General features: G+C 47.0%; 1 protein-coding gene across 17 annotated transcripts in view; it reads left to right on the top strand.

The window, feature by feature from the left end:
* LOC141148583 (uncharacterized) overlaps positions 1-24,644 on the top strand; it is a 177,803-nt gene that overhangs the window by 122,733 nt on the left and 30,426 nt on the right. For 3 of the 17 annotated variants that reach the window (XM_073636148.1, XM_073636149.1, XM_073636165.1), the window contains 8 exons: positions 1,658-1,957; positions 2,127-2,225; positions 7,675-7,749; positions 10,148-10,225; positions 12,481-12,558; positions 14,359-14,433; positions 16,663-16,740; positions 21,397-21,474. In XM_073636148.1, the coding sequence (XP_073492249.1) occupies positions 1,658-1,957; positions 2,127-2,225; positions 7,675-7,749; positions 10,148-10,225; positions 12,481-12,558; positions 14,359-14,433; positions 16,663-16,740; positions 21,397-21,474 (861 nt within the window). The remainder of the gene's footprint in view (positions 1-1,657; positions 1,958-2,126; positions 2,226-7,674; positions 7,750-10,147; positions 10,226-12,480; positions 12,559-14,358; positions 14,434-16,662; positions 16,741-21,396; positions 21,475-24,644) is intronic. The other 14 variants (XM_073636153.1, XM_073636154.1, XM_073636156.1 and 11 more) reach the window with 10 other exon arrangements.

Below are 24,644 nucleotides of genomic sequence, written 5' to 3' on the forward strand. Positions count from 1 at the left end.
CTAAACACACCCTGCGAATGATCTAGGAAGCCTGACAGACCGAACAGGAGACAGACGCTAACAGACCGCAAGACCAAAGATACAACATCCGATTCCTATTACTAGCAGCAGACACATTGCCGCTCATACGAGCCTGTGGGACTCCACTCAGCACCTAAGAGGACTTGACTTCAGAGTGTCCGAGCTCCCCCTCCCTCCACCAATAGGGCAGTAACGTATGAATGAAACTAATCAAACTCCTGCTTCAATATATGCATAGTACTTTTGACCACCGTCTGCATAGCTGGTACCCATATTGCGCCTATACTCAATTCTTATGCTAATGAGCAGTGCTTCACTATTGTAGTTTACTTGCAATTCTGCGGTGATTCGTGCTGTATCAATCTCCTCAAATCTACTGCAACTAGACCACTCTGTCTATATAGCGTGCCTCGCTATACATGCTTTGTACACTAATCTGCACCAACAATCATTACCTTGCAATTGCTGGACACAGCCAGGTACTCCATCCACGCTAACCGTCCATTCCTGTCAGCCGGCTGCCAGGCAACCTTCTCCAAATGACCCCCTAACAGTTCCCCTTCCCTCTTTCCTCCCCGCCCCCCCATATATGCTCCTCGGCAGCATAGTCATTGAAATTAACCACCCACACCAAATAGCTATGCCATTGTGCTTGCCTACATTGATTTTGACCTACTAGCTGCCGAACAGCATATTAAGTCCGGTGTGGTTTTGTATGTGTGTTTGTCTTTAATGTAGTCTTAGGTATAGCAATACCTTGGTTATTTTTGTTGTTTTTTTTTGCCATATCCATACTGTTAGAAAAACCTCCATGTTTGCCTCTCACATATTTTGTGGATTTTAAATCATTTAATAAATTAATTATTTTATGTAATTACCTCTGGTCACTCATTGCTAAAGTAACCGCTTTTCCACTTGATACCCTATATCAAGAATTCCCTCCCCTACCCCTCCCCATTGTTTGCCCCCCTTGAAGTCATATTGTTCATGGGTTACAGCAATAACACCGCATCTGGTGCGTGGTCAGAGGCTGACCAGTACCCAGACTGATCAACTGTTTACACAGTATTTGCCTTCATCCCCTTCTCCCTATCCCCATTTCTAGTTACCTAGGTGGATGCTGCATCTGTCCTTAGCTCTAACACTGAGAACAGAGTGATCAAACACTACTGATCGCTCAGTTCTCACAGCTCCCTGAGCAGAGAGCTAGTGACTGTCAGTCACTGACTCTCTGTTCTGCCCCTACCCTCCACACTCACTGGAGCGCTGAGCTGGGGAGGGGGTGGGAGTGGCCTGCTCAGGTTCTCAGCGGCTTGCTGAGAGGCTGAGCCGGTTTCTGGCCCAAGCATGTGGGTAAGTCCCGACCATATGGTCGCGATCCTTCCTGAGCCTGGACCGGCTCTGTGACATTAGCTGACAGCAGGCTTCAGCCCGCTGTCTGCTGAAAATAGGTCACAAGGAGTGCAAAATGAACTGCACTCCTGTGATCCACAGGAGAAGTACAACCAAACAAGCTTCTCCTTCAATGTCCCTTATTATTCCTATTGTTCACAGATGTATTTTTTTAACTAGTGGATCAAAACATTCTTATGTATCTAAAGTACAACTTCATTAACCATTCTTATGTCCTCTACAGCCCGACCTCTAATCTCCATACTTAACAAGAGTGTCCAGAGAAATACAGAGAACAACCTGACCTGTATGGCCAATGGATTCTTCCCTAATAATATTAATGTCACATGGTATAAAGATGGAGAAGTCCTGAAGAATCAGTCCATGGGAGAGCCACTCCAATATGACAATGAAACGTACCAAGTGAACAGCACGGTGACAATCACACCGAGCGATGATGACCGGAACAAAACGTTCTCCTGCAGAATCCAACATGTATCCCTACAAGAACCTCTACAGGAGGATTTCCAGCTCACCTATCAAGGTGTGAATAATCAGGAATTCCAATCAGATATTCTTTATGTGATAATGTATATCCCCCATGTATGTGCTAGTAACAAGCTCTACCTTCTTAAATAATTAAATTAATAATTATTGTTAGTAATTATTATTTATTATAATAATTTAATTATTATTGTCTTTTATTTCTCCAGAGTCCTCATCTTATGTGGGCATTATTATCAGTATTGTCATAGTTGGGGTGATAATTATAGCTGTCGTTTGGTGGAGAAGAAAAAAAATCTGTAGAAAAGGTAACATACACACATTGAGCTCTTTTAATAAAATTATCATCAGTCTGAAATAATATACCAGTGTGAATTCCAGTTTGAAATGTTACAACTTATGTAGGAGGATTTTTTTCATCTCTGTGTATCATCTGAGGCCAGTCACTTCACTGGGTATATGTAAGGGTTTGCAACCACTTTAATTTAAGGACCGGAAAGATTTTCCCCCTTAATGACCAGGCCATTTTTTGAGATACGGCACTGCGCCGCTTTAACTGACAATTGCGCGGTCCTGCGACGCTGTACCCAAACAAAATCAACGTCTTTTTATTCCCACAAATATGATCACCTCTGTGGTTTTTATTTTATGCGCTATAAACAAACAAAGAACAACAATTTTGAAAAATAAATATTTTTTTTACTTTTTGCTATAATACATATCCAAAAAAAATATGAAAAAATAAATGTATTAGTTTAGGCCGATATATATTCTTCTACATATTTTTGGTAAAAAAAATTACAATAGGCGTATATTGATTGGTTTGCGCAAAAGTTATCGCGTCTGCAAACTAGGGGATAGATTTAGGGACTTTTATTTATTTTATATTGTTTTTACTAGTAATGGCGGTGATCAGCGATTTTTAGCGGGACTGTGACATTGCAACCAACCATTTCACTCCAAATTACACTTTTTGCGGACCAAAGACATTATTACATTGATCAGTGCTATAAAAATGCACTGATCAATGTAAAAATGACACTGGCACTAAAGGGGTTAACACTAGGGGGCGATCAAGGGGTTAACTGTGTTTCCTAGGTGTGTTCTAACTGTAGGGGGGATGGGCTTATTGGGACATGACAGAGATCACTGTTCCCGATCACTGGGAACAGTAGATCTCGGTCATGTCACCTGTCAGTGGGCAATCGCGGGTCGCCAGCGGACATCGAGTCTGCCCAAACTGCAGGCACGTGGCGCGCATCGGATGTGCGCCGCCGGCGGTGCGCGCCTGTGCGAGCCGCCGTACAGCTACGCACAGAAGAACTGACCTATAACGGCGCCAGCTGGTCGGCAAGTGGTTTAACACATATAATATAATTCGTTAAGAGGAAGAAAGGGATTTTTGGGTGCAAATAAGGTCACATTAACTATACACTATTCTGTCAAAAGTATTGGGACGTCTGCCTTTACATACACATGAACTTTAATGCCACCCCAGTCTTAGTCCATAGGGTTCAATATTGAGTTGGCCCACCCTTTGCAGCTATAGCAGCTTCACTTCTTCTGGGAAGGTTATCCACAAGGTTTAGGAGTGTGTCTATGGGAATGTTTGACCATTCTTCCAGAAGCGCATTTGTGACATCAGGCACTGATGTTGGAGAAGGCCTGGCTCTCAGTCTGCGCTCTAATTCATCCCAAAGGTGTTCTATCAGGTTGAGATCAGGACTCTGTTCAGGCCAGTCAAGTTCCTCCACCCTAAACGCACTCATCCATGTCTTTATGGACCTAGCTTTGTGCACTGGTGTGCAGTCATGTTGGACAGGAAGGGGCCATCCCCAAACTGTTCCCACAAAGTTGTGAGCATGAAATTGTCCAAAATGTCTTGGTATTCTGACGCCTTAAGAGTTCCCTTCACTGGAACTAAGGGGCCAAGCCCAACTCCTGAAAAACAACCCCACACCATAATCCCCCTCCACTAAATAATATACACCAGTGCACAAAGCAAGGTCCATAACAACATGGATGAGCGAGTTTGGGAGAGAGTGTATGTATGTATGTATGTGTATACATATATATATATATATATATATATATATATATATATATATATATATATATATAAAATATAATAAGCATAATTTAAAATTGTTTTCTAATTATCTATCCAAAATGTTTCCTGGAGCAGCATCCACTTTAACAAGGATTTACATGCATTAGTGTGTCCTTAAAGAGAAAAACATAAGTATAATTGTAAATATCACAAAATCTCTATTGAGTGTGCTTCAGCAGTTACCCTCTCATACCTCATATGGATTTGTCATTTAATACATATCAGACCTTTAGTGTAAATTAAAACCATGTACTGTACATAGATTCCCTGTATCCAGGTGCCAAATGCCTGCAGGTGGGCAGGATAAAATAGATGGAAAAAACATCAGATAAGCAAGACCACCTGTGGACATTGGAGCTCTCCACCCCCTCCCAAAATGGAAACCAACCCACATAATTTGCCAACATAATCCTCCTCATCAAAATGTGTCACAGGTACATTGGCAAAGCCAGGTCTGCAAAAATACTGCATTCCCACCCCCACTGTACTCATGGTCCCCATCACAGTGCCCTGGACCTGCAGATAATGGGACCCTTCAAAAGCAAAAGTATTGTGTTTTAGCACAAAAGCCAGTGCAACTAAAAGAAATATATTAACCTCCCTGGCAGTATGATTATTTCGGATTTTAGGTGCTGAAAGCGGTACAATTATTTTGCATGGAAATTTGGCGTTTTATATTGTAGGTCTGTAAATCTTAACAATAACACACTTAAATCTGTCCAAACCAGAGTCTAGTAGATATCCCGGGTATGATAAAGTTTGAAACACAAAAACATAAATTATAATATAATAAATAAAAATAAATAATTTAAAAAAATAAAAATAAATAGTAATAAAATAAATTTCCCCACGATTCACTATCGCTCAGTTCTGCAAGTGTTCTAATTTATTATCACTGTTTTCTAGCTGGTCTAAAGCCACTTTTGACATAAAGGGACACTTTTTGGTTGCTATGGACAATCTCCAGTTTCCAGGCAGAAAGAACAGTGTATATCATGTAAAACTGCATGCAGGGCATGGGACAAAGCACTGGGGACAAAAGGGATGTGAAATCATTTCATACAGTACTGTAATCTGTAAGATTACAGTACTGTATGTGTTATGATTTTTACTTTTTTTAATTTGCCGCCAGGCTCCGCCCCCGTGCGTCGCGACGCTTGCAGGGAACGGAGCCTGGCACAGAGAGGCTTCGGAGGAGGACACAGCCTGCGGACACTGCGGGGAACATCGCAGGATTCCGGGGACAAGGTAAGTAAGGAGGCACCAGGATCCTGCAATGTAATCCCGAGTGTGGCTCGGAGTTACCGCTAATGGTGCTGAATTTTAACCCCGAGCCACACTCGGGAAAACCGCCAGGGAGGCTCCAATCTGAAGTGACCATTTTATCCAAAAAAGTTTTAAGTACAGGAGGTTAGACTATTGTTGTGGAGCCTTTAAACTCCAGCATACCTCACATGCATCTAATGATTGACTTCTGTCGAACAGGAATGGCCACACATGGATAGAAATTTGGATAGTCCCTGCTGAACCAGTTGACTTTCAATCCATCTATTGCTATGTAAACAGTTAAAGTGAAAATTCAGTCACATTCTAATTATACTTAAACCTGCTCCCACCTCCATTCTAAGACTATTCTAACCACCCTGTAAAGAAAAGATGCCTATACTCACCTATTCTGAAGTCCATATGATCAGGTCCCAGCAGTGGTTGTTTCAGTGTAGAGGAGGGACAGCCACAACAGCTGCAGAGCCTGGGCAATTACATCACCCATAGTTTTACTATGGGCAATCCATAGTCAGCTTTCCCTTCTCTACACTGAAGTTGCCACTGGCAGCTGATCATGCGATCAGACTGGAGTACCCTTAGACAGAGGTGTAGCTTGAAGCTTGTTGGCCCCGATGCAAAAGTTGAACTGGGCCCCCCCCCCACTACTTCCAACATGTGTGCAGATACATCCACCGCATGCCAAGATACTCAAAGTGGCTTAAGAGTTTTGAGTTCCCAGAGTTCCTCTTTACATCAGAGGACAGAGATTACCGCTGGAGAATCAGAGGACAGGGATTACCGCTGGAGAATCAGAGGACAGGGACCCCTGGAGAATCAGAGGACAGGGACCCCTGGCAGGTAACTTGGCAGAGCTCCTTTCCCATCCCAGCACTGTATACAGCTCCCCCCCCCAACACTACACAGGGCTGAAAACACATACCTTTACACACATGTTGCCCTTCTGACCCGTGAAATTCTCTGGTCGGAACGGCAGTGTAGTTGCAGTAGGCAGATACACCTTGTGCAGATTATGGCTAACTGGCTGTGTTGTAAAGGAATGTGATTTCAGCCCTGTGGAGGAGGAACAGTATAGAGTGCTGTAATGGGAAAGGAGCTCAGCAGCCGGGCATAGCATGCAGGGTGGAGGGGGTGGTCAGGGGGCTTTGGCGGGGGGGGCAACTTAGATCTGGGAGGGCAAAGCCATGTGACACAAAATCTGGAGCCTGCAGCCCTTCAGGGCCCCCCCAAGGAAGTGTTAAGGTATTTGTTTTAGCAATTTCTGAAGGTTTCTCTGTCAGTGTTGGGAAGGACACCTAACGGAGGTGTGTGTATTTTCCCCAGTTGTCAGGGAAGTTGGGTAAGTAGACATCCCCAGGTGGGGGGGTACAGAGAATCCCAGCTGGTGACTAGGAGACACTGAACAGTGTCATACCTCACCAGTGACATCGGTCCCATCATGGCTATAGGACGGCACTCTCCTCCTCTTGCCTCACTGAGCTCGGTTACCATTCCATGTTGCCAGCACACAGCACAGACACTTCCCCGTCCTGGGCTGTTCTCACCTCGTGCTCCTCTCCATTCAGGAAATGGCTTACAGCTTCTCCCCAGCCAATGGGAACAGAGGGGTGTGGACTGTGGAAGGCAAAGTAGAAGCCCAGTACTGGAGCGTGGCTGTGGGGCCCTAGGGCAGATCAGAGCTGGATTTTGTGGAGGATATGATAATATGACAGGGAGGCTGCAGGGGACCCCTGGTGCTAGGGGTGGGGTTGCGATTGTGCCCCCTGTAACCCCTTATGCTACGCCCATGCCCTTAGAATAGCCAAGTATACAGATCTTTCCTGTCATAAGGTAGTTAAAACAAGCTTAAAATGGGGGTGGGAGTAGTTTTAAGTATAGTTAAGATCTGACTGGACTTTTACTTTATCTCTTCAGAACATCTTTTAGGGGTCCCCCCTTCTTCCAGTATCACTGCTGGTGCACAAAGGTTTAGAAAATAATTTTAAAAATCTGCAGGGGCAACAAGCTCCAGGGATAAAAACACACAGGGTAATAAAACTGAGAAGTTAGAGGTGTAGAAAAGTGGGCAATGGAATGGGGAGAGGGGGAAGTACTACTTAATACTTACAGCAGCAATAAAATGGTTAAACCATTATCGGAAGAAGCTCTCCAATGACATCACTTTGTGTCATGTTTGATTTCGTTCTGTTTGGTTTGAATTATGTGTAGGATATGTTATACAGTTTAAATACCTACAGTATATCACCAACATATTGCTGACTGGTAACTGTATGGGGTTCATATCTGCAATGACAGTATTTAGTATATGAATTTATTTATTTCACATGCCTTTGTTTATATTTTCTTCCACACTCCTGCCAAAGAAAAAAAATCGGCAAATAAAACCAGAGAAAACCAACCTAAACATTCAGAGACACTACTACAAAAAGAAAAAAAAGGTACAGTATAGTAGTTTCATTACGGGAGGTTAGACTATTGGTGTGGAGCCTTTATACTCCAGCATACCTCACATGCATCTAATGATTGACTTCTGTTGAACAGGTACGGCCACACATGGATAGAAATTTGGATAGACCCTGCTGAACCAGTTAACTTTCAATCCATCTATGGCTATCTTAACAGTTAAAGTAAAAGTCTCTAGTCACATTCTAACTTAACCTAAACCTGTTCCCACCTCCATTCTAAGCCTATTCTAACTACCCTGTAAAGGAAAGATGCCTATACTCACCTATTCTAAAGTCCGCTCACATGATCAGGTCCCAGTGGTGGTTTCAGTTTAGAGGAGGGACAGCGGCATAGGCTTACTATGGGCAACCCGTTGTCGGCTGTCCCTCCTCTACACTGAAGTTGCCGCTGGCAGCTGATCATGTGACCAGACCGGAGTACCCTTAGACAGAGGTGTAGCTTGAAGCTTGTGGGCCCCGATGCAAAAGTTGACCTGGCCTCCCCCCCTCACTACTTCTAACGTGTGTGCAGATACATCCACCGGACGCCAAGATACTTAAAGTGGCTTAAGAGTTTTGAGTTCCCAGAGGTTCTCTTTACATCAGAGGACAGGGATTACCGCTGGAGAATCAGAGGACAGGGACCCCTGGAGAATCAGAGGACAGGGACCCCTGGCAGGTCACTTGGCAGAGCTCCTTTCCCATCCCAGCACTGTATACAGCCCCCCCCCCCCCACACACTACACAGGGCTGAAAACACATACCTTTACATACATGTTGCCCTTCTGACCCGTGAATTTCCCTGGTCAGAATGGCAGTGTAGTTGCAGTAGGCAGATACACCCTGTGCAGATTATGGCTAACTGGCTGTGTTGTAAAGGAATGTGATTTCAGCCACCTGCCCATTCAGGAAATGGCTCACAGCTTCTCCCCAGCCAATGGGAACAGAGGGGTGTGGACTGTGGAAGGCAAAGTAGAAGCCCAGTACTGGAGCGTGGCTGTGGGGCCCTAGGGCAGATCGGAGCTGGATTTTGTGGAGGATATGATAATATGACAGGGAGGCTGCAGGGGCCCCCTGGAGCTGGGGGTGGGGTTGCGATTGTGACCCCTGCAACCCCTTATGCTATGCCCATGCCCTTAGAATAGGCAAGTATAGAAGATCTTTCCTGTCATAGGGTAGTTAAAACAACTTAGAATGGGGGTGGGAGTAGTTAATTACCGCTGGAGAAGCAGAGGACAGGGATTAGCACTGGAGAAGCAGAGGACAGGGATTACCGCTAGAGAAGCAGAGAACAGGGATTATCTCTGGAGAATCAGAGGACAGGGACCCCTGGAGAATCAGAGGACAGGGACCCCTGGCAGGTCACTTGGCAGAGCTCCTTTCCCATCCCAGCACTGTATACAGCCCCCCCCCCCCCACACACTACACAGGGCTGAAAACACATACCTTTACATACATGTTGCCCTTCTGACCCGTGAATTTCCCTGGTCGGAATGGCAGTGTAGTTGCAGTAGGCAGATACACCCTGTGCAGATTATGGCTAACTGGCTGTGTTGTAAAGGAATGTGATTTCAGCCACCTGCCCATTCAGGAAATGGCTCACAGCTTCTCCCCAGCCAATGGGAACAGAGGGGTGTGGACTGTGGAAGGCAAAGTAGAAGCCCAGTACTGGAGCGTGGCTGTGGGGCCCTAGGGCAGATCGGAGCTGGATTTTGTGGAGGATATGATAATATGACAGGGAGGCTGCAGGGGCCCCCTGGAGCTGGGGGTGGGGTTGTGATTGTGACCCCTGCAACCCCTTATGCTATGCCCATGCCCTTAGAATAGGCAAGTATACAGATCTTTCCTGTCATAGGGTAGTTAAAACAAGCTTAGAATGGGGGTGGGAGTAGTTTTAAGTATAGTTAAGATTTGACTGGACTTTTACTTTATCTCTTCAGAACATCTTTCAGGGGTCTCCCCCTTCCTCCAGTATCACTACTGGTGCACAAAGGTTTAGAAAATACTTTTAAAAATCTGCAGGGGCAACATTCTCCAGGGATAAAAACACACAGGGTAATAAAACTGAGAAGTTAGAAAGGAGTAGAAAAGTGGGCAATGGAATGGGGAGAGGGGGAAGTACTACTTAATACTTACGGCAGCAATAAAATGGTTAAACCATTATCGGAAGAAGCTCTCCAATGACATCACTTTGTGTCATGTTTGATGTTGTTCTGTTTGGTTTGAATTATGTTTAGGATATGTTATACAGTTTAAATACCTACAGTATATCACCAACATATTGCTGACTGGTAACTGTATGGGGTTCATATCTGCAATGACAGTATTTAGTATATGAATTTATTTATTTCACATGCCTTTGTTTATATTTTCTTCCACACTCCTGCCAAAGAAAAACAATCGGCAAATAAAACCAGAGAAAACCAACCTAAACATTCAGAGACACTGCTACAAAAAGAAGAAGAAAAAGGTACAGTACAGTAGTTTCATTACGGGAGGTTAGACTATTGGTGTGGAGCCTTTATACTCCAGCATACCTCACATGCATCTAATGATTGACTTCTGTTGAACAGGGATGGCCACACATGGATAGAAATTTGGATAGTCCCTGCTGAAGCAGTTAACTTTCAATCCATCTATGGCTATCTTAACAGTTAAAGTGAAAGTCTAGTCACATTTTAACTTTACTTAAACCTGCTCCCACCTCCATTCTAAGCCTATTCTAACTACCCTGTAAAGGAAAGATGCCTATATTCACCTATTCTAAAGTCCGCTCACATGATCGGGTCCCAGTGGCGCTTTCAGTTTAGAGGAGGGACATCGGCATAGGCTTACTATGGGCAATCCATTGTCGGCTGTCCCTCCTCTACACTGAAGTTGCAGCTGGCAGCTGATCATGTGACCAGACCGGAGTACCCTTAGACAGAGGCATAGCTTGAAGTTTGTGGGCCCTGATGCAAAAGTTGACCTGGCCTCCCCCCCACTACTTCCAACATGTGTGCAGATACATCCACCGCACGCCAAGATACTCAAAGTGGCTTAAGAGTTTTGAGTTCCCAGAGTTCCTCTTTACATCAGAGGACAGGGATTACCGCTGGAGAAGCAGAGGACAGGGATTACCACTGGAGAAGCAGAGGAGAGGGACCCCTGGAGAATCAGAGGACAGGGACCCCTGGAGAATCAGAGGACAGGGACCCCTGGCAGGTCACTTGGCAGAGCTCCTTTCCCATCCCAGCACTGTGTACAGCTCCCCCCCCACACACTACACAGGGCTGAAATCACATTCCTTAGCACACATGTTGCTCAACTGACCCGTGAAATTCTCTGGTCGGAACGGCAGTGTAGTTGCAGTAGGCAGATACACCTTGTGCAGATCATGGCTAACTGGCTGTGTTGTAAAGGAATGTGATTTCAGCCCTGCGGAGGAGGAACAGTATAGAGTGCTGTAATGGGAAAGGAGCTCAGCAGCCGGGCATAGCATGCAGGGTGGAGGGGGTGGTCAGGGGGCTTTGGCGGGGGGGGCAACTTAGATCTGGGAGGGCAAAGCCATGTGACACTAAATCTGGAGCCTGCAGCCCTTCAGGGGCCCCCCGAGGAAGTGTTAAGGTATTTGTTTTAGCAATTTCTGAAGGTTTCTAAGTCAGTGTTGGGAAGGACACCTAACGGAGGTTTGTGTATTTTCCCCAGTTGTCAGGGAAGTTGGGTAAGTAGACATCCCCAGGTGGGGGGGTACAGAGAATTCCATCTGGTGACTAGGAGACACTGAGCAGTGTCATACCTCACCAGTGACATCGGTCCCATCATGGCTATAGGACGGCTCTCTCCTCCTCTTGCCTCACTGAGCTCGGTTACCATTCCATGTTGCCAGCACACAGCACAGACACTTCCCCGTCCTGGGCTGTTCTCACCTCGTGCTCCTCTTCATTCAGGAAATGGCTCACAGCTTCTCCCCAGCCAATGGGAACAGAGGGGTGTGGACTGTGGAAGGCAAAGTAGAAGCCCAGTACTGGAGCGTGGCTGTGGGGCCCTAGGGCAGATCAGAGCTGGATTTTGTGGAGGATATGATAATATGACAGGGAGGCTGCAGGGGACCCCTGGAGCTAGGGGTGGGGTTGGGATTGTGACCCCTGCAACCCCTTAAGCTGCGCCCATGCCCTTAGATTAGGCAAGTATACAGATCTTTCCTGTCATAGGGTAGTTAAAGCTTAGAATGGGGTGGGAGTAGTTTTAAGTATGGTTAAGATCTGACTGGACTTTTACTTTATCTCTTCAGAACGTCTTTCAGGGGTCTCCCCCTTCTTCCAGTATCACTACTGGTGCACAAAGGTTTAGAAAATACTTTTAAAAATCTGCAGGGGCAACATTCTCCAGGGATAAAAACCGACAGGGTAATAAAACTAAGAATTTAGAGAGGTGTAGAAAAGTGGGCAATGGAATGGGGAGAGGGGGAAGTACTACTTAATACTTATGGCAGCAATAAAATGGTTAAACCATTATCGGAAGACGTTCTCCAATGACATCACTTTGTGTCATGTTTGATGTTGTTCTGTTTGGTTTGAATTATGTGTAGGATATGTTATACAGTTTAAATACCTACAGTATATCACCAACATATTGCTGACTGGTAACTGTATGGGGTTCATATCTGCAATGACAGTATTTAGTATATGAATTTATTTATTTCACATGCCCTTGTTTATATTTTCTTCCACACTCCTGCCAAAGAAAAACAATCGGCAAATAAAACCAAAGAAAACCAACCTGAACATTCAGAGACACTGCTACAAAAAGAAGAAAAAAAAGGTACAGTATAGTAGTTTCATTACGGGAGGTTAGACTATTGGTGTGGAGCCTTTATACTCCAGCATACCTCACATGCATCTAATGATTGACTTCTGTTGAACAGGGACGGCCACACATGGATAGAAATTTGGATAGTCCCTGCTGAACCAGTTAACTTTCAATCCATCTATGGCTATCTTAACAGTTAAAGTAAAAGTCTCTAGTCACATTCTAACTTTACCTAAACCTGTTCCCACCTCCATTCTAAGCCTATTCTAACTATCCTGTAAAGGAAAGATGCCTATACTCACCTATTCTAAAGTCCGCTCACATGATCAAGTCCCAGTGGTGGTTTCAGTTTAGAGGAGGGACAGCAGCATAGGCTTACTATGGGCAACCCGTTGTCGGCTGTCCCTCCTCTACACTGAAGTTGCCGCTGGCAGCTGATCATGTGACCAGACCGGAGTACTCTTAGACAGAGGTGTAGCTTGAAGCTTGTGGGCCCCGATGCAAAAGTTGACCTGGCCCCCCCCACTACCTCCAACGTGTGTGCAGATACATCCACCGGACGCCAAGATACTTAAAGTGGCTTAAGAGTTTTGAGTTCCCAGAGGTTTCTTTACATCAGAGGACAGGGATTACCGCTGGAGAATCAGAGGACAGGGATTACCACTGGAGAAGCAGAGGACAGGGATTACCGCTAGAGAAGCAGAGGACAGGGATTATCGCTGGAGAATCAGAGGACAGGGACCCCTGGAGAATCAGAGGACAGGGACTCCTGGCAGGTCACTTGGCAGAGCTCCTTTCCCATCCCAGCACTGTGTACAGCTACCCCCCCCCCCCACACACACACTACACAGGGCTGAAAACACATACCTTTACATACATGTTGCCCTTCTGACCCGTGAAATTCTCTGGTCGGAATGGCAGTGTAGTTGCAGTAGGCAGATACACCCTGTGCAGATCATGGCTAACTGGCTGTGTTGTAAAGGAATGTGATTTCAGCCACATGCCCATTCAGGAAATGGCTCACAGCTTCTCCCCAGCCAATAGGAACAGAGGGGTGTGGACTGTGGAAGGCAAAGTAGAAGCCCAGTACTGGAGCGTGGCTGTGGGGCCCTAGGGCAGATCGGAGCTGGATTTTGTGGAGGATATGATAATATGACAGGGAGGCTGCAGGGGCCCCCTGGAGCTAGGGGTGGGGTTGCGATTGTGACCCCTGCAACCCCTTATGCTATGCCCATACCCTTAGAATAGGCAAGTATACAGATCTTTCCTGTCATAGGGTAGTTAAAACAAGCTTAGAATGGGGTGGGAGTAGTTTTAATTATAGTTAAGATCTGACTGGACTTTTACTTTATCTCTTCAGAACATCTTTCAGGGGTCTCCCCCTTCCTCCAGTATCACTACTGGTGCAGAAAGGTTTAGAAAATACTTTTAAAAATCTGCAGGGGCAACATTCTCCAGGGATAAAAACACACAGGGTAATAAAACTGAGAAGTTAGAAAGGAGTAGAAAAGTGGGCAATGGAATGGGGAGAGGGGGAAGTACTACTTAATACTTACGGCAGCAATAAAATGGTTAAACCATTATCGGAAGAAGCTCTCCAATGACATCACTTTGTGTCATGTTTGATGTCGTTCTGTTTGGTTTGAATTATGTGTAGGAAATGTTATACAGTTGAAATACCTACAGTATATCACCAACATATTGCTGACTGGTAACTGTATGGGGTTCATATCTGCAATGACAGTATTTAGTATATGAATTTATTTATTTCACATGCCTTTGTTTATATTTTCTTCCACACTCCTGCCAAAGAAAAACAATCAGCAAATAAAACCAAAGAAAACCAACCTGAACATTCAGAGACACTGCTACAAAAAGAAAAAAAAGGTACAGTATAGTAGTTTCATTACGGGAGGTTAGACTATTGGTGTGGAGCCTTTATACTCCAGCATACCTCACATGCATCTAATGATTGACTTCTGTTGAACAGGGACGGCCACACATGGATAGAAATTTGGATAGTCCCTGCTGAACCAGTTAACTTTCAATCCATCTATGGCTATCTTAACAGTTAAAGTGAAAGTCTAGTCACATTTTAACTTTACTTAAACCTGCTCCCACCTCCATTCTAAGCCTATTCTAACTACCCTGTAAAGGAAAGATGCCTATATTCACCTATTCTAAAGTCCGCTCACATGATCGGGTCCCAGTGGCGCTTTCAGTTTAGAGGAGGGACATCGGCATAGGTTTACTATGGGCAATCCATTGTCGGCTGTCCCTCCACTACACTGAAGTTGCAGCTGGCAGCTGATCGTGTGACCAGACCGGAGTACCCTTAGACAGAGGCATAGCTTGAAGTTTGTGGGCCCCGATGCAAAAGTTGACCTGGCCTCCCCCCCACTACTTCCAACATGTGTGCAGATACATCCACCACACGCCAAGATACTCAAAGTGGCTTAAGAGTTTTGAGTTCCCAGAGTTCCTCTTTACATCAGAGGACAGGGATTACCGCTGGAGAAGCAGAGGACAGGGATTACCGCTGGAGAAGCAGAGGACAGGGACCCCTGGAGAATCAGAGGACAGGGACCCCTGGCAGGTCACTTGGCAGAGCTCCTTTCCCATCCCAGCACTGTGTACAGCTCCCCCCCCACACACTACACAGGGCTGAAATCACATTCCTTAGCACACATGTTGCTCAACTGACCCGTGAAATTCTCTGGTCGGAACGGCAGTGTAGTTGCAGTAGGCAGATACACCTTGTGCAGATCATGGCTAACTGGCTGTGTTGTAAAGGAATGTGATTTCAGCCCTGCGGAGGAGGAACAGTATAGAGTGCTGTAATGGGAAAGGAGCTCAGCAGCCGGGCATAGAATGCAGGGTGGAGGGGGTGGTCAGGAGGCTTTGGCGGGGGGGCAACTTAGATCTGGGAGGGCAAAGCCATGTGACACTAAATCTGCAGCCTGCAGCCCTTCAGGGCCCCCCCGAGGAAGTGTTAAGGTATTTGTTTTAGCAATTTCTGAAGGTTTCTAAGTCAGTGTTGGGAAGGACACCTAACGGAGGTTTGTGTATTTTCCCCAGTTGTCAGGGAAGTTGGGTAAGTGGACATCCCCAGGTGGGGGGGTACAGAGAATTCCATCTGGTGACTAGGAGACACTGAGCAGTGTCATACCTCACCAGTGACATCGGTCCCATCATGGCTATAGAACGGCACTCTTCTCCTCTTGCCTCACTGAGCTCAGTTACCATTCCATGTTGCCAGCACACAGCACAGACACTTCCCCGTCCTGGGCTGTTCTCACCTCGTGCTCCTCTTCATTCAGGAAATGGCTCACAGCTTCTCCCCAGCCAATGGGAAAAGGGGGGTGTGGACTGTGGAAGGCAAAGTAGAAGCCCAGTACTGGAGCGTGGCTGTGGGGCCCTAGGGCAGATCAGAGCTGGATTTTGAGGAGGATATGATAATATGACAGGGAGGCTGCAGCGGACCCCTGGAGCTAGGGGTGGGGTTGCGATTGTGACCCCTGCAACCCCTTAAGCTGCGCCCATGCCCTTAGAATAGGCAAGTATACAGATCTTTCCTGTCATAGGGTAGTTAAAGCTTAGATTGGGGTGGGAGTAGTTTTAAGTATGGTTAAGATCTGACTGGACTTTTACTTTATCTCTTCAGAATGTCTTTCAGGGGTCTCCCCCTTCTTCCAGTATCACTACTGGTGCACAAAGGTTTAGAAAATACTTTTAAAAATCTGCAGGGGCAACATTCTCCAGGGATAAAAACACACAGGGTAATAAAACTAAGAAGTTAGAGAGGTGTAGAAAAGTGGGCAATGGAATGGGGAGAGGGGGAAGTACTACTTAATACTTATGGCAGCAATAAAATGGTTAAACCATTATCGGAAGAAGTTCTCCAATGACATCACTTTGTGTCATGTTTAATGTCTTTCTGTTTGGTTTGAATTATGTGTAGGATATGTTATACAGTTTAAATACCTACAGTATATCACCAACATATTGCTGACTGGTAACTGTATTGGGTTCATATCTGCAATGACAGTATTTAGTATATGAATTTATTTAATTCACATGCCTTTGTTTATATTTTCTTCCACACTCCTGCCAAAGAAAAACAATCGGCAAATAAAACCAGAGAAAACCAACCTAAACATTCAGAGACACTGCTACAAAAAGAAGAAGAAAAAGGTACAGTATAGTAGTTTCATTACGGGAGGTTAGACTATTGGTGTGGAGCCTTTATACTCCAGCATACCTCACATGCATCTAATGATTGACTTCTGTTGAACAGGGACGGCCACACATGGATAGAAATTTGGATAGTCCCTGCTGAACCAGTTAACTTTCAATCCATCTATGGCTATCTTAACAGTTATGCCGCGTACACACGGTCGGACTTTCCGGCATACTTGGTCCGGCGGACCAGAGTGTGCCGGACAATCCGCCCGTGTGTGGGCGCCGGCGGACTTTTCCGGCGGACTTTTTCCCAAAAGCCCGCCGGACCTAGATTTAAAAAAAGTTTTAAATCTTTCCGCCGGACTCAGTTTCGGGCGGAAAGTCCGCTCGTGTGTGTGCTGGTCCGACGGAAAGCCCGCTCGTGTGTATGCTGGTCTGACGGACCAGATACTACACGATGGCAGGGTATTGCATCTCGCGCTCGCTGCAATAGGAAAAACAAATTTTCCTATTGCGGCGAGCGCGGGGCATACCAGGCCCTTAGGTCTGGTATGGATTATAAAGGGAATCCCCTACGCCGAAAAAACGGCGTGGGGTCCCCCCTAAAATCCATACCAGACCCCGATCCGAGCACGCAGCCTGGCCGGTCAGGAAAAGGGGTGGGGACGAGCGAGCGCCCCCCCCTCCTGAACCGTACCAGGCCGCATGCCCTCAACATGGGGGGTGGGTGCTTTGGGGGAGGGGGGCGCCCTGCAGGGCCCCCCCAAAGCACCTTGTCCCCATGTTGATGAGGACAAGGGCCTCTTCCCGACAACCCTGGCCGTTGGTTGTCGGGGTCTGCGGGCGGGGGCTTATCGGAATCTGGGAGCCCCCTTTAATAAGGGGGCCCCCAGATCCCGGCCCCCCACCCTATGTGAATGAGTATGGGGTACATGGTACCCCTACCCATTCACCTCGGGAAAAAGTGTAAGTAATAAAACACACTACACAGGTTTTTAAAATATTTTATTAAACAGCTCCGGGGGGGATCTTCCTCCGGCTTCGGGGGTCTTCTTCCGGCTTCGGGGGTCCCTCCGCTTCATCTTCTCCCGGCGTCCGGTTGGTTCTTCTCTCCAGTTCTTCGGCCGGCTCCTCTGCTGTCTTCTTGTAGCTCTCTTGCCAGCAGAGGTCCGGACTTCTGGGCTTCTGGGCTTCTGGGCTTCTTGTCTTGTCTTCTCTTCTCTTCTCCAGATGTTGACACGACACTCTCTCCGGCTGGACTGCTCTCCGAGGGCTGCGTTGTGACTTATATAGGCGGAGACCCCGCCCCCTTTTGATGTCACAGTCCCTGGGCATGCTGGGACTGTGACGTTTTAGGGGGCGTGGTCACTGGGTGATGTTGACCACGCCCCCTAAAACGTCACAGTCCCAGCATGCCCAGGGACTGTGACATCAAAAGGGGGCGGGGTCTCCGCCTATATAAGTCACAACGCAGCCCTCGGAGAGCAGTCCAGCCGGAGAGAGCGTCGTGTCAACATCTGGAGAAGAGAAGAGAAGACAAGACAAGAAGCCCAGAAGCCCAGAAGCCCAGAAGTCCGGACCTCTGCTGGCAAGAGAGCTACCTGAAGACAGCAGAGGAGCCGGTCGAAGAACTGGAGAGAAGAACCAACCGGACGCCGGGAGAAGATGAAGCGGAGGGACCCCCGAAGCCTGAAGAAGACCCCCGAAGCCGGAGGAAGATCCCCCCCCGGAGCTGTTTAATAAAATATTTTAAAAACCTGTGTAGTGTGTTTTATTACTTACACTTTTTCCCTAGGTGAATGGGTAGGGGTACCATGTACCCCATACTCATTCACATAGGGTGGGGGGCCGGGATCTGGGGGCCCCCTTATTAAAGGGGGCTCCCAGATTCCGATAAGCCCCCGCCCGCAGACCCCGACAACCAACGGCCAGGGTTGTCGGGAAGAGGCCCTTGTCCTCATCAACATGGGGACAAGGTGCTTTGGGGGGGGGGCCCCGCAGGGCGCCCCCCTCCCCCAAAGCACCCACCCCCCATGTTGAGGGCATGCGGCCTGGTACGGTTCAGGAGGGGGGGGGGGGGGCGCTCGCTCGTCCCCACCCCCTTTCCTGACCGGCCAGGCTGCGTGCTCGGATCGGGGTCTGGTATGGATTTTAGGGGGGACCCCACGCCGTTTTTTCGGCGTAGGGGGTTCCCTTTATAATCCATACCAAACCTAAGGGCCTGGCATGCCCCGCGACGGGGCTCGCAAGGTGTCAATCTCGCTGATAAAAGCGGCAAGATTGACATCCCTTTCTAGTCCCGTTGCACCTGAGTCACGTTCAAAATGAACGGACTTGTCCGTGTGTGGGCAAGTCCGTTCATTCTGAAAGTCCGCCGGAACTCCGGCGAAAGTCCGTCGGAAAGACGGGCGGACTTAGCCCGCCGGAAAGTCCCAGCGTGTGTGGGCAAGTCCGCCCGTTTTAAAGTCCGGCGCACATGGCGGACAAAGTCCGTCGGAAAGTGTGCCGGACCAAGTAGGATAGAAAGTCCGACCGTGTGTACGCGGCATTAAAGTAAAAGTCTCTAGTCACATTCTAACTTTACCTAAACCTGTTCCCACCTCCATTCTAAGCCTATTCTAACTACCCTGTAAAGGAAAGATGCCTATACTCACCTATTCTAAAGTCCGCTCTCATGATCGGGTCCCAGTGGTGGTTTCAGTTTACAGGAGGGATACCGGCATAGGCTTACTATGGGCAATCCGTTGTCGGCTGTCCCTCCTCTACACTGAAGTTGCCGCTGGTAGCTAATCATGTGACCAGACCTGAGTACCCTTAGACAGAGGCGTAGCTTGAAGCTTGTTGGCCCGGATGCAAAAGTTGACCTGGCCTCCCCCCCACTACTTCCAACATGTGTGCAGATACATCCACCACACGCCAAGATACTAAAAGTGGCTTAAGAGTTTTGAGTTCCCAGAGTTCCTCTTTACATCAGAGGACAGGGATTACCGCTGGGGAAGCAGAGGACAGGGATTACCGCTGGAGAAGCAGAGGACAGGGATTACCGTTGGAGAAGCAGAGGACAGGGATTACCACTGGAGAATCAGAGGACAGGGACCCCTGGAGAATCAGAGGACAGGGACCCCTGGCAGATCACTTGGCAGAGCTCCTTTCCCATCCCAGCACTGTGTACAGCTCCCCCCCACACACTACACAGGGCTGAAATCACATTCCTTTACACACATGTTGCTCTTCTGACCCGTCAAATTCTCTGGTCGGAACGGCAGTGTAGTTGCAGTAGGCAGATACACCTTGTGCAGATCATGGCTAACTGGCTGTGTTGTAAAGGAATGTGATTTCAGCCCTGCGGAGGAGGAACAGTATAGAGTGTTGTAATGGGAAATGAGCTCAGCAGCCGGGCATAGAATGCAGGGTGGAGGGGGTGGTCAGGGGTGGTCAGGGGGCTTTGGCGGGGGGGGCAACTTAGATCTGGGAGGGCAAAGCCATGTGACACAAAATCTGGAGCTTGCAGCCCTTCAGGGGCCCCCCCCGAGGAAGTGTTAAGGTATTTGTTTTAGCAATTTCTGAAGGTTTCTAAGTCAGTGTTGGGAAGGACACCTAACGGAGGTTTGTGTATTTTCCCCAGTTGTCAGGGAAGTTGGGTAAGTAGACATCCCCAGGTGGGGGGGTACAGAGAATCCCAGCTGGTGACTAGGAGACACTGAGCAGTGTCATACCTCACCAGTGACATCGGTCCCATCGTGGCTACAGGACGGCACTCTCCTCCTCTTACCTCGCTGAGCTCAGTTATCATTCCATGTTGCCAGCACACAGCACAGACACTTCTCCATCCTGGGCTGTTCTCACCTCGTGCTCCTCTCCATTCAGGAAATGGCTCACAGCTTCTCCCCTGCCAATGGGAACAGAGGGGTGTGGACTGTGGAAGGCAAAGTAGAAGCCCAGTACTGGAGCGTGGCTGTGGGGCCCTAGGGCAGATCGTAGTTGGATTTTGTGGAGGATATGATAATATGACAGGGAGGCTGCAGGGGCCCCCTGGTGCTAGGGGTGGGGTTGCGATTGTGACCCCTGCAACCCCTTATGCTGCGCCCATGCCCTTAGAATAGGCAAGTATACAGATCTTTCCTGTCATAGGTTAGTTAAAACAAGCTTAGAATGGGGGTGGGAGTAGTTTTAAGTATGGTTAAGATCTGACTGGACTTTTACTTTATCTCTTCAGAACGTCTTTCAGGGGTCTGCCCCTTCTTCCAGTATCACTACTGGTGCACAAAGGTTTAGAAAATACTTTTAAAAATCTGCAGGGGCAACATTCTCCAGGGATAAAAACACACAGGGTAATAAAACTAAGAAGTTAGAGAGGTGTAGAAAAGTGGGCAATGGAATGGGGAGAGGGGGAAGTACTACTTAATTCTTATGGCAGCAATAAAATGGTTAAACCATTATCGGAAGAAGCTCTCCAATGACATCACTTTGTGTCATGTTTGATGTCTTTCTGTTTGGTTTGAATTATGTTTAGGATATGTTATACAGTTTAAATACCTACAGTATATCACCAACATATTGCTGACTGGTAACTGTATGGGGTTCATATCTGCAATGACAGTATTTAGTATATGAATTTATTTATTTCACATGCCTTTGTTTATATTTTCTTCCACACTCCTGCCAAAGAAAAACAATCGGCAAATAAAACCAGAGAAAACCGACCTGAACATTCAGAGACACTGCTACAAAAAGAAGAAGAAAAAGGTACAGTATAGTAGTTTCATTACGGGAGGTTAGACTATTGGTGTGGAGCCTTTATACTCCAGCATACCTCACATGCATCTAATGATTGACTTCTGTTGAACAGGGACGGCCACACATGGATAGAAATTTGGATAGTCCTTGCTGAAGCAGTTAACTTTCAATCCATCTATGGCTATCTTAACAGTTAAAGTGAAAGTCTCTAGTCACATTCTAACTTTACTTAAACCTGCTCCCACCTCCATTCTAAGCCTATTCTAACTACCCTGTAAAGGAAAGATGCCTATACTCACCTATTCAAAAGTCCGCTCACATGATCGGGTCCCAGTGGCGGTTTCAGTGTAGAGGAGGGACAGCGGCATAGGCTTACTATGGGCAACCCGTTGTCGGCTGTCCCTCCTCTACACTGAAGTTGCCGCTGGCAGCTGATTATGTGACCGGACCAGAGGGCCCTTAGAATAGGTAAGTATGCAGATATTTCCTGTCATAGGGTAGTTAAAACAAGCTTAGAATGGGGGTGGGAGTAGTTTATAGTATAGTTAGGATCTGACTGGATTTTGGCTTTATCTCGTCAGAACATCTTTCAGGGGTCTCCCCCTTCTTCCAGTATCACTACTGGTGCACAAAGGTTTAGGAAATACTTTTAAAAATCTGCAGGGGCAATAATCTCCAGGGATAAAAACACACAGGGTAATAAAACTGAGAAGTTAGAAAGATGTAGAAAAGTGGGCAATGGAATGGGGAGGGGGGAAGTACTACTTAATACTTACGGCAGCAATAAAATGGTCAAACCATTATCGGAAGAAGCTCTCCAATGACATCACTTTGTGTCATGTTTGATGTCGTTCTGTTTGGTCTGAATTATGTGTAGGATATGTTATACAGTTTAAATACCCATATCACTAACATATTGTTGTCTGGTAACTGTATGGGGTTAATATCTGCAATGACAGTATTTAGTATATGAGTTTATTTATTTCACATGCCTTCATTTATATTTTCTTCCACACTCCTGTCAAAGAAAAACAATCGGCAAATAAAACCAGAGAAAACCATTCTGAAGATTAAGAGCGACTCCTTCCACTAAACAGAGGTATCGTGGCTTCATCAACTTAAAGCGGAGTTCTACCTGCAAATTTTTTTTTAAAGACAGCAGCTACAAACACTGCAGCTGCTGACTTTTAATAAGGACACTTACCTGTCCAGGGAGCCTGCGATGTTGGCCCCCCCCCAAGCCGATCCATCGGATCAGGTTCAGGCGCCGCCATTCTAATTAAGGGAAACAGGCAGTGGAGCCTTGTGGCTTCACTACCCGTTTCCTATTGCGCATGTGTGAGTTGCCCTGCGCTTTGTGAATGGCCGGCTGTCTTCGGGGACACACACCTGCGCCGCGGACCGGCTGGATCGGAAGTACAGGCTGTACTACATAAAAAGGTAAGTTAGAAGAAGATTTTTTTTTTTTAATTAGCCATAAACGAGGGGTGGAGAGGTGGTCTTTCATTTAAGACCACCTCTCAAAAGTGGGTGGAACTCCGCTTTAATCTTTCCTATAAATTGTAACACACCAATTACATGGATAAGCCCAATAGAAGCCCAATAGGCAGCTGAGCGCTTACAGCAGGGTGACAACATTGTTGCTGACTTTGAAGCAATAGCTTAGTGTTTGTGAATTTTATATATCAGTAATAATAAAAATCAAGTGATTTTATATATGTGTTTATCCCTGAGTGGTACCTGTAAAGTAATATACATTCACGGGCCACTTTATTAGGTACACCTGTTCAATTGCTTGGTAACACAAATTGCTAATCAGCCAATCACATGGCAGCAACTCAATGCATTTAGGCATCTAGACATGGTGAAGACGACTTGCTGAAGTTCAAATCGAGCATCAGAATGGAGAAGAAAGGGACTTAAAGGTAAACCCTCATGTTTTTTCTCTCTCCCCCCGTTTTACTCACCTGTCCCCCTTTGATCCCTCAGCAGAGACGCGCTATACCTCTCTGCCTGGGGTTCTTGGCTCTTGATTGGATAGATTGATAGCAGCGCAGCCATTGGCATGCCAGGGGCGGGGCGAGGGGGGGTGCACATGCGCGGAGGTCTCTTTGAAGATGGCCGCCTGAGCCGAGAGCTCCACTCCAGACTGCAGCAGCGGCGCCCGTAGCACACAGCACAGCGATCCAGGAGGCTTCTCATTGCCGCTGGGTATTCCCCACACACCCGTGCACATCTCCGTATTTCCAGATCCGAGGTCAAAAGAGACCCGAGGCCGCAATTTGAGAAGGCAGGAGCAGGAGAAAAATCCAAGATGGCCACCGCAGAATTAACTCAGACACACGAATCCAGCACAGAGGGACAAGAAGACTACAGGTCAGAGCCACCCCACATCCCTCAACACTTCACCCCAGGAATCATTTGGAATTCCTGTTGGCCAACACACCGTCCCCTGCCTCCACGGAATCCCCGATCAAACAATCAATGACAGATTTCTCCCTCTCACCTTTGGGGCCTAACGCAGTGATGCAACCAAGGCTATCATTACCACACTACCCAGACTAAGGACCCTGCTTATCAAATAGAAGATCTCTTCCACAAATTCTCAGAACTACTAGACAGATGCCTGGCATAAACGGCCGCAAAAATCACCGGGGACTTAAAGGCAGATTTTCAAAACCTGGGTAATAGGATCGACACGATTGAAAACAAAATGGAGGAAACGATAGCCGTGGTGAACCAAAACTCCTAGATCTAGATCTGGCAATGTCCTGCATTGATGACCTGGAGAACAGATCCAGGAGGGACAATATCAGAATCAGGGGTCTCCCGGAGACCATAATGAATGTACCGGAGGCAGTGCAGGACCTAATTAAAAACCTACTCCCCAAAATCCCTCCCCACCACCTCGAACTAGACAGAGCCCACAGGGCACTCAGGACCCCCAAGGAAAGATGGCACCCCAAGGGACATCATCGCTAAGCCCCATCACTACTCCGTAAAAGAGGAAGTGATGAAACAAGCAAGATTTGCTCTGGGTGCCATTTGCAGGGCCACCAGGTACAGATCTTCACTGATCTCTCCCCTTCCACGATTCACAGGAGGAGAGCACTGAAACCATTGCTGAACTCACTGTCCCAGAATTACATTACTCCTACACCTGAAGCTCATCTCTCAAG

Source organism: Aquarana catesbeiana, linkage group LG06 (genome assembly GCF_042186555.1).
Source record: "Aquarana catesbeiana isolate 2022-GZ linkage group LG06, ASM4218655v1, whole genome shotgun sequence".
Lineage (NCBI taxonomy): Eukaryota > Metazoa > Chordata > Amphibia > Anura > Ranidae > Aquarana > Aquarana catesbeiana.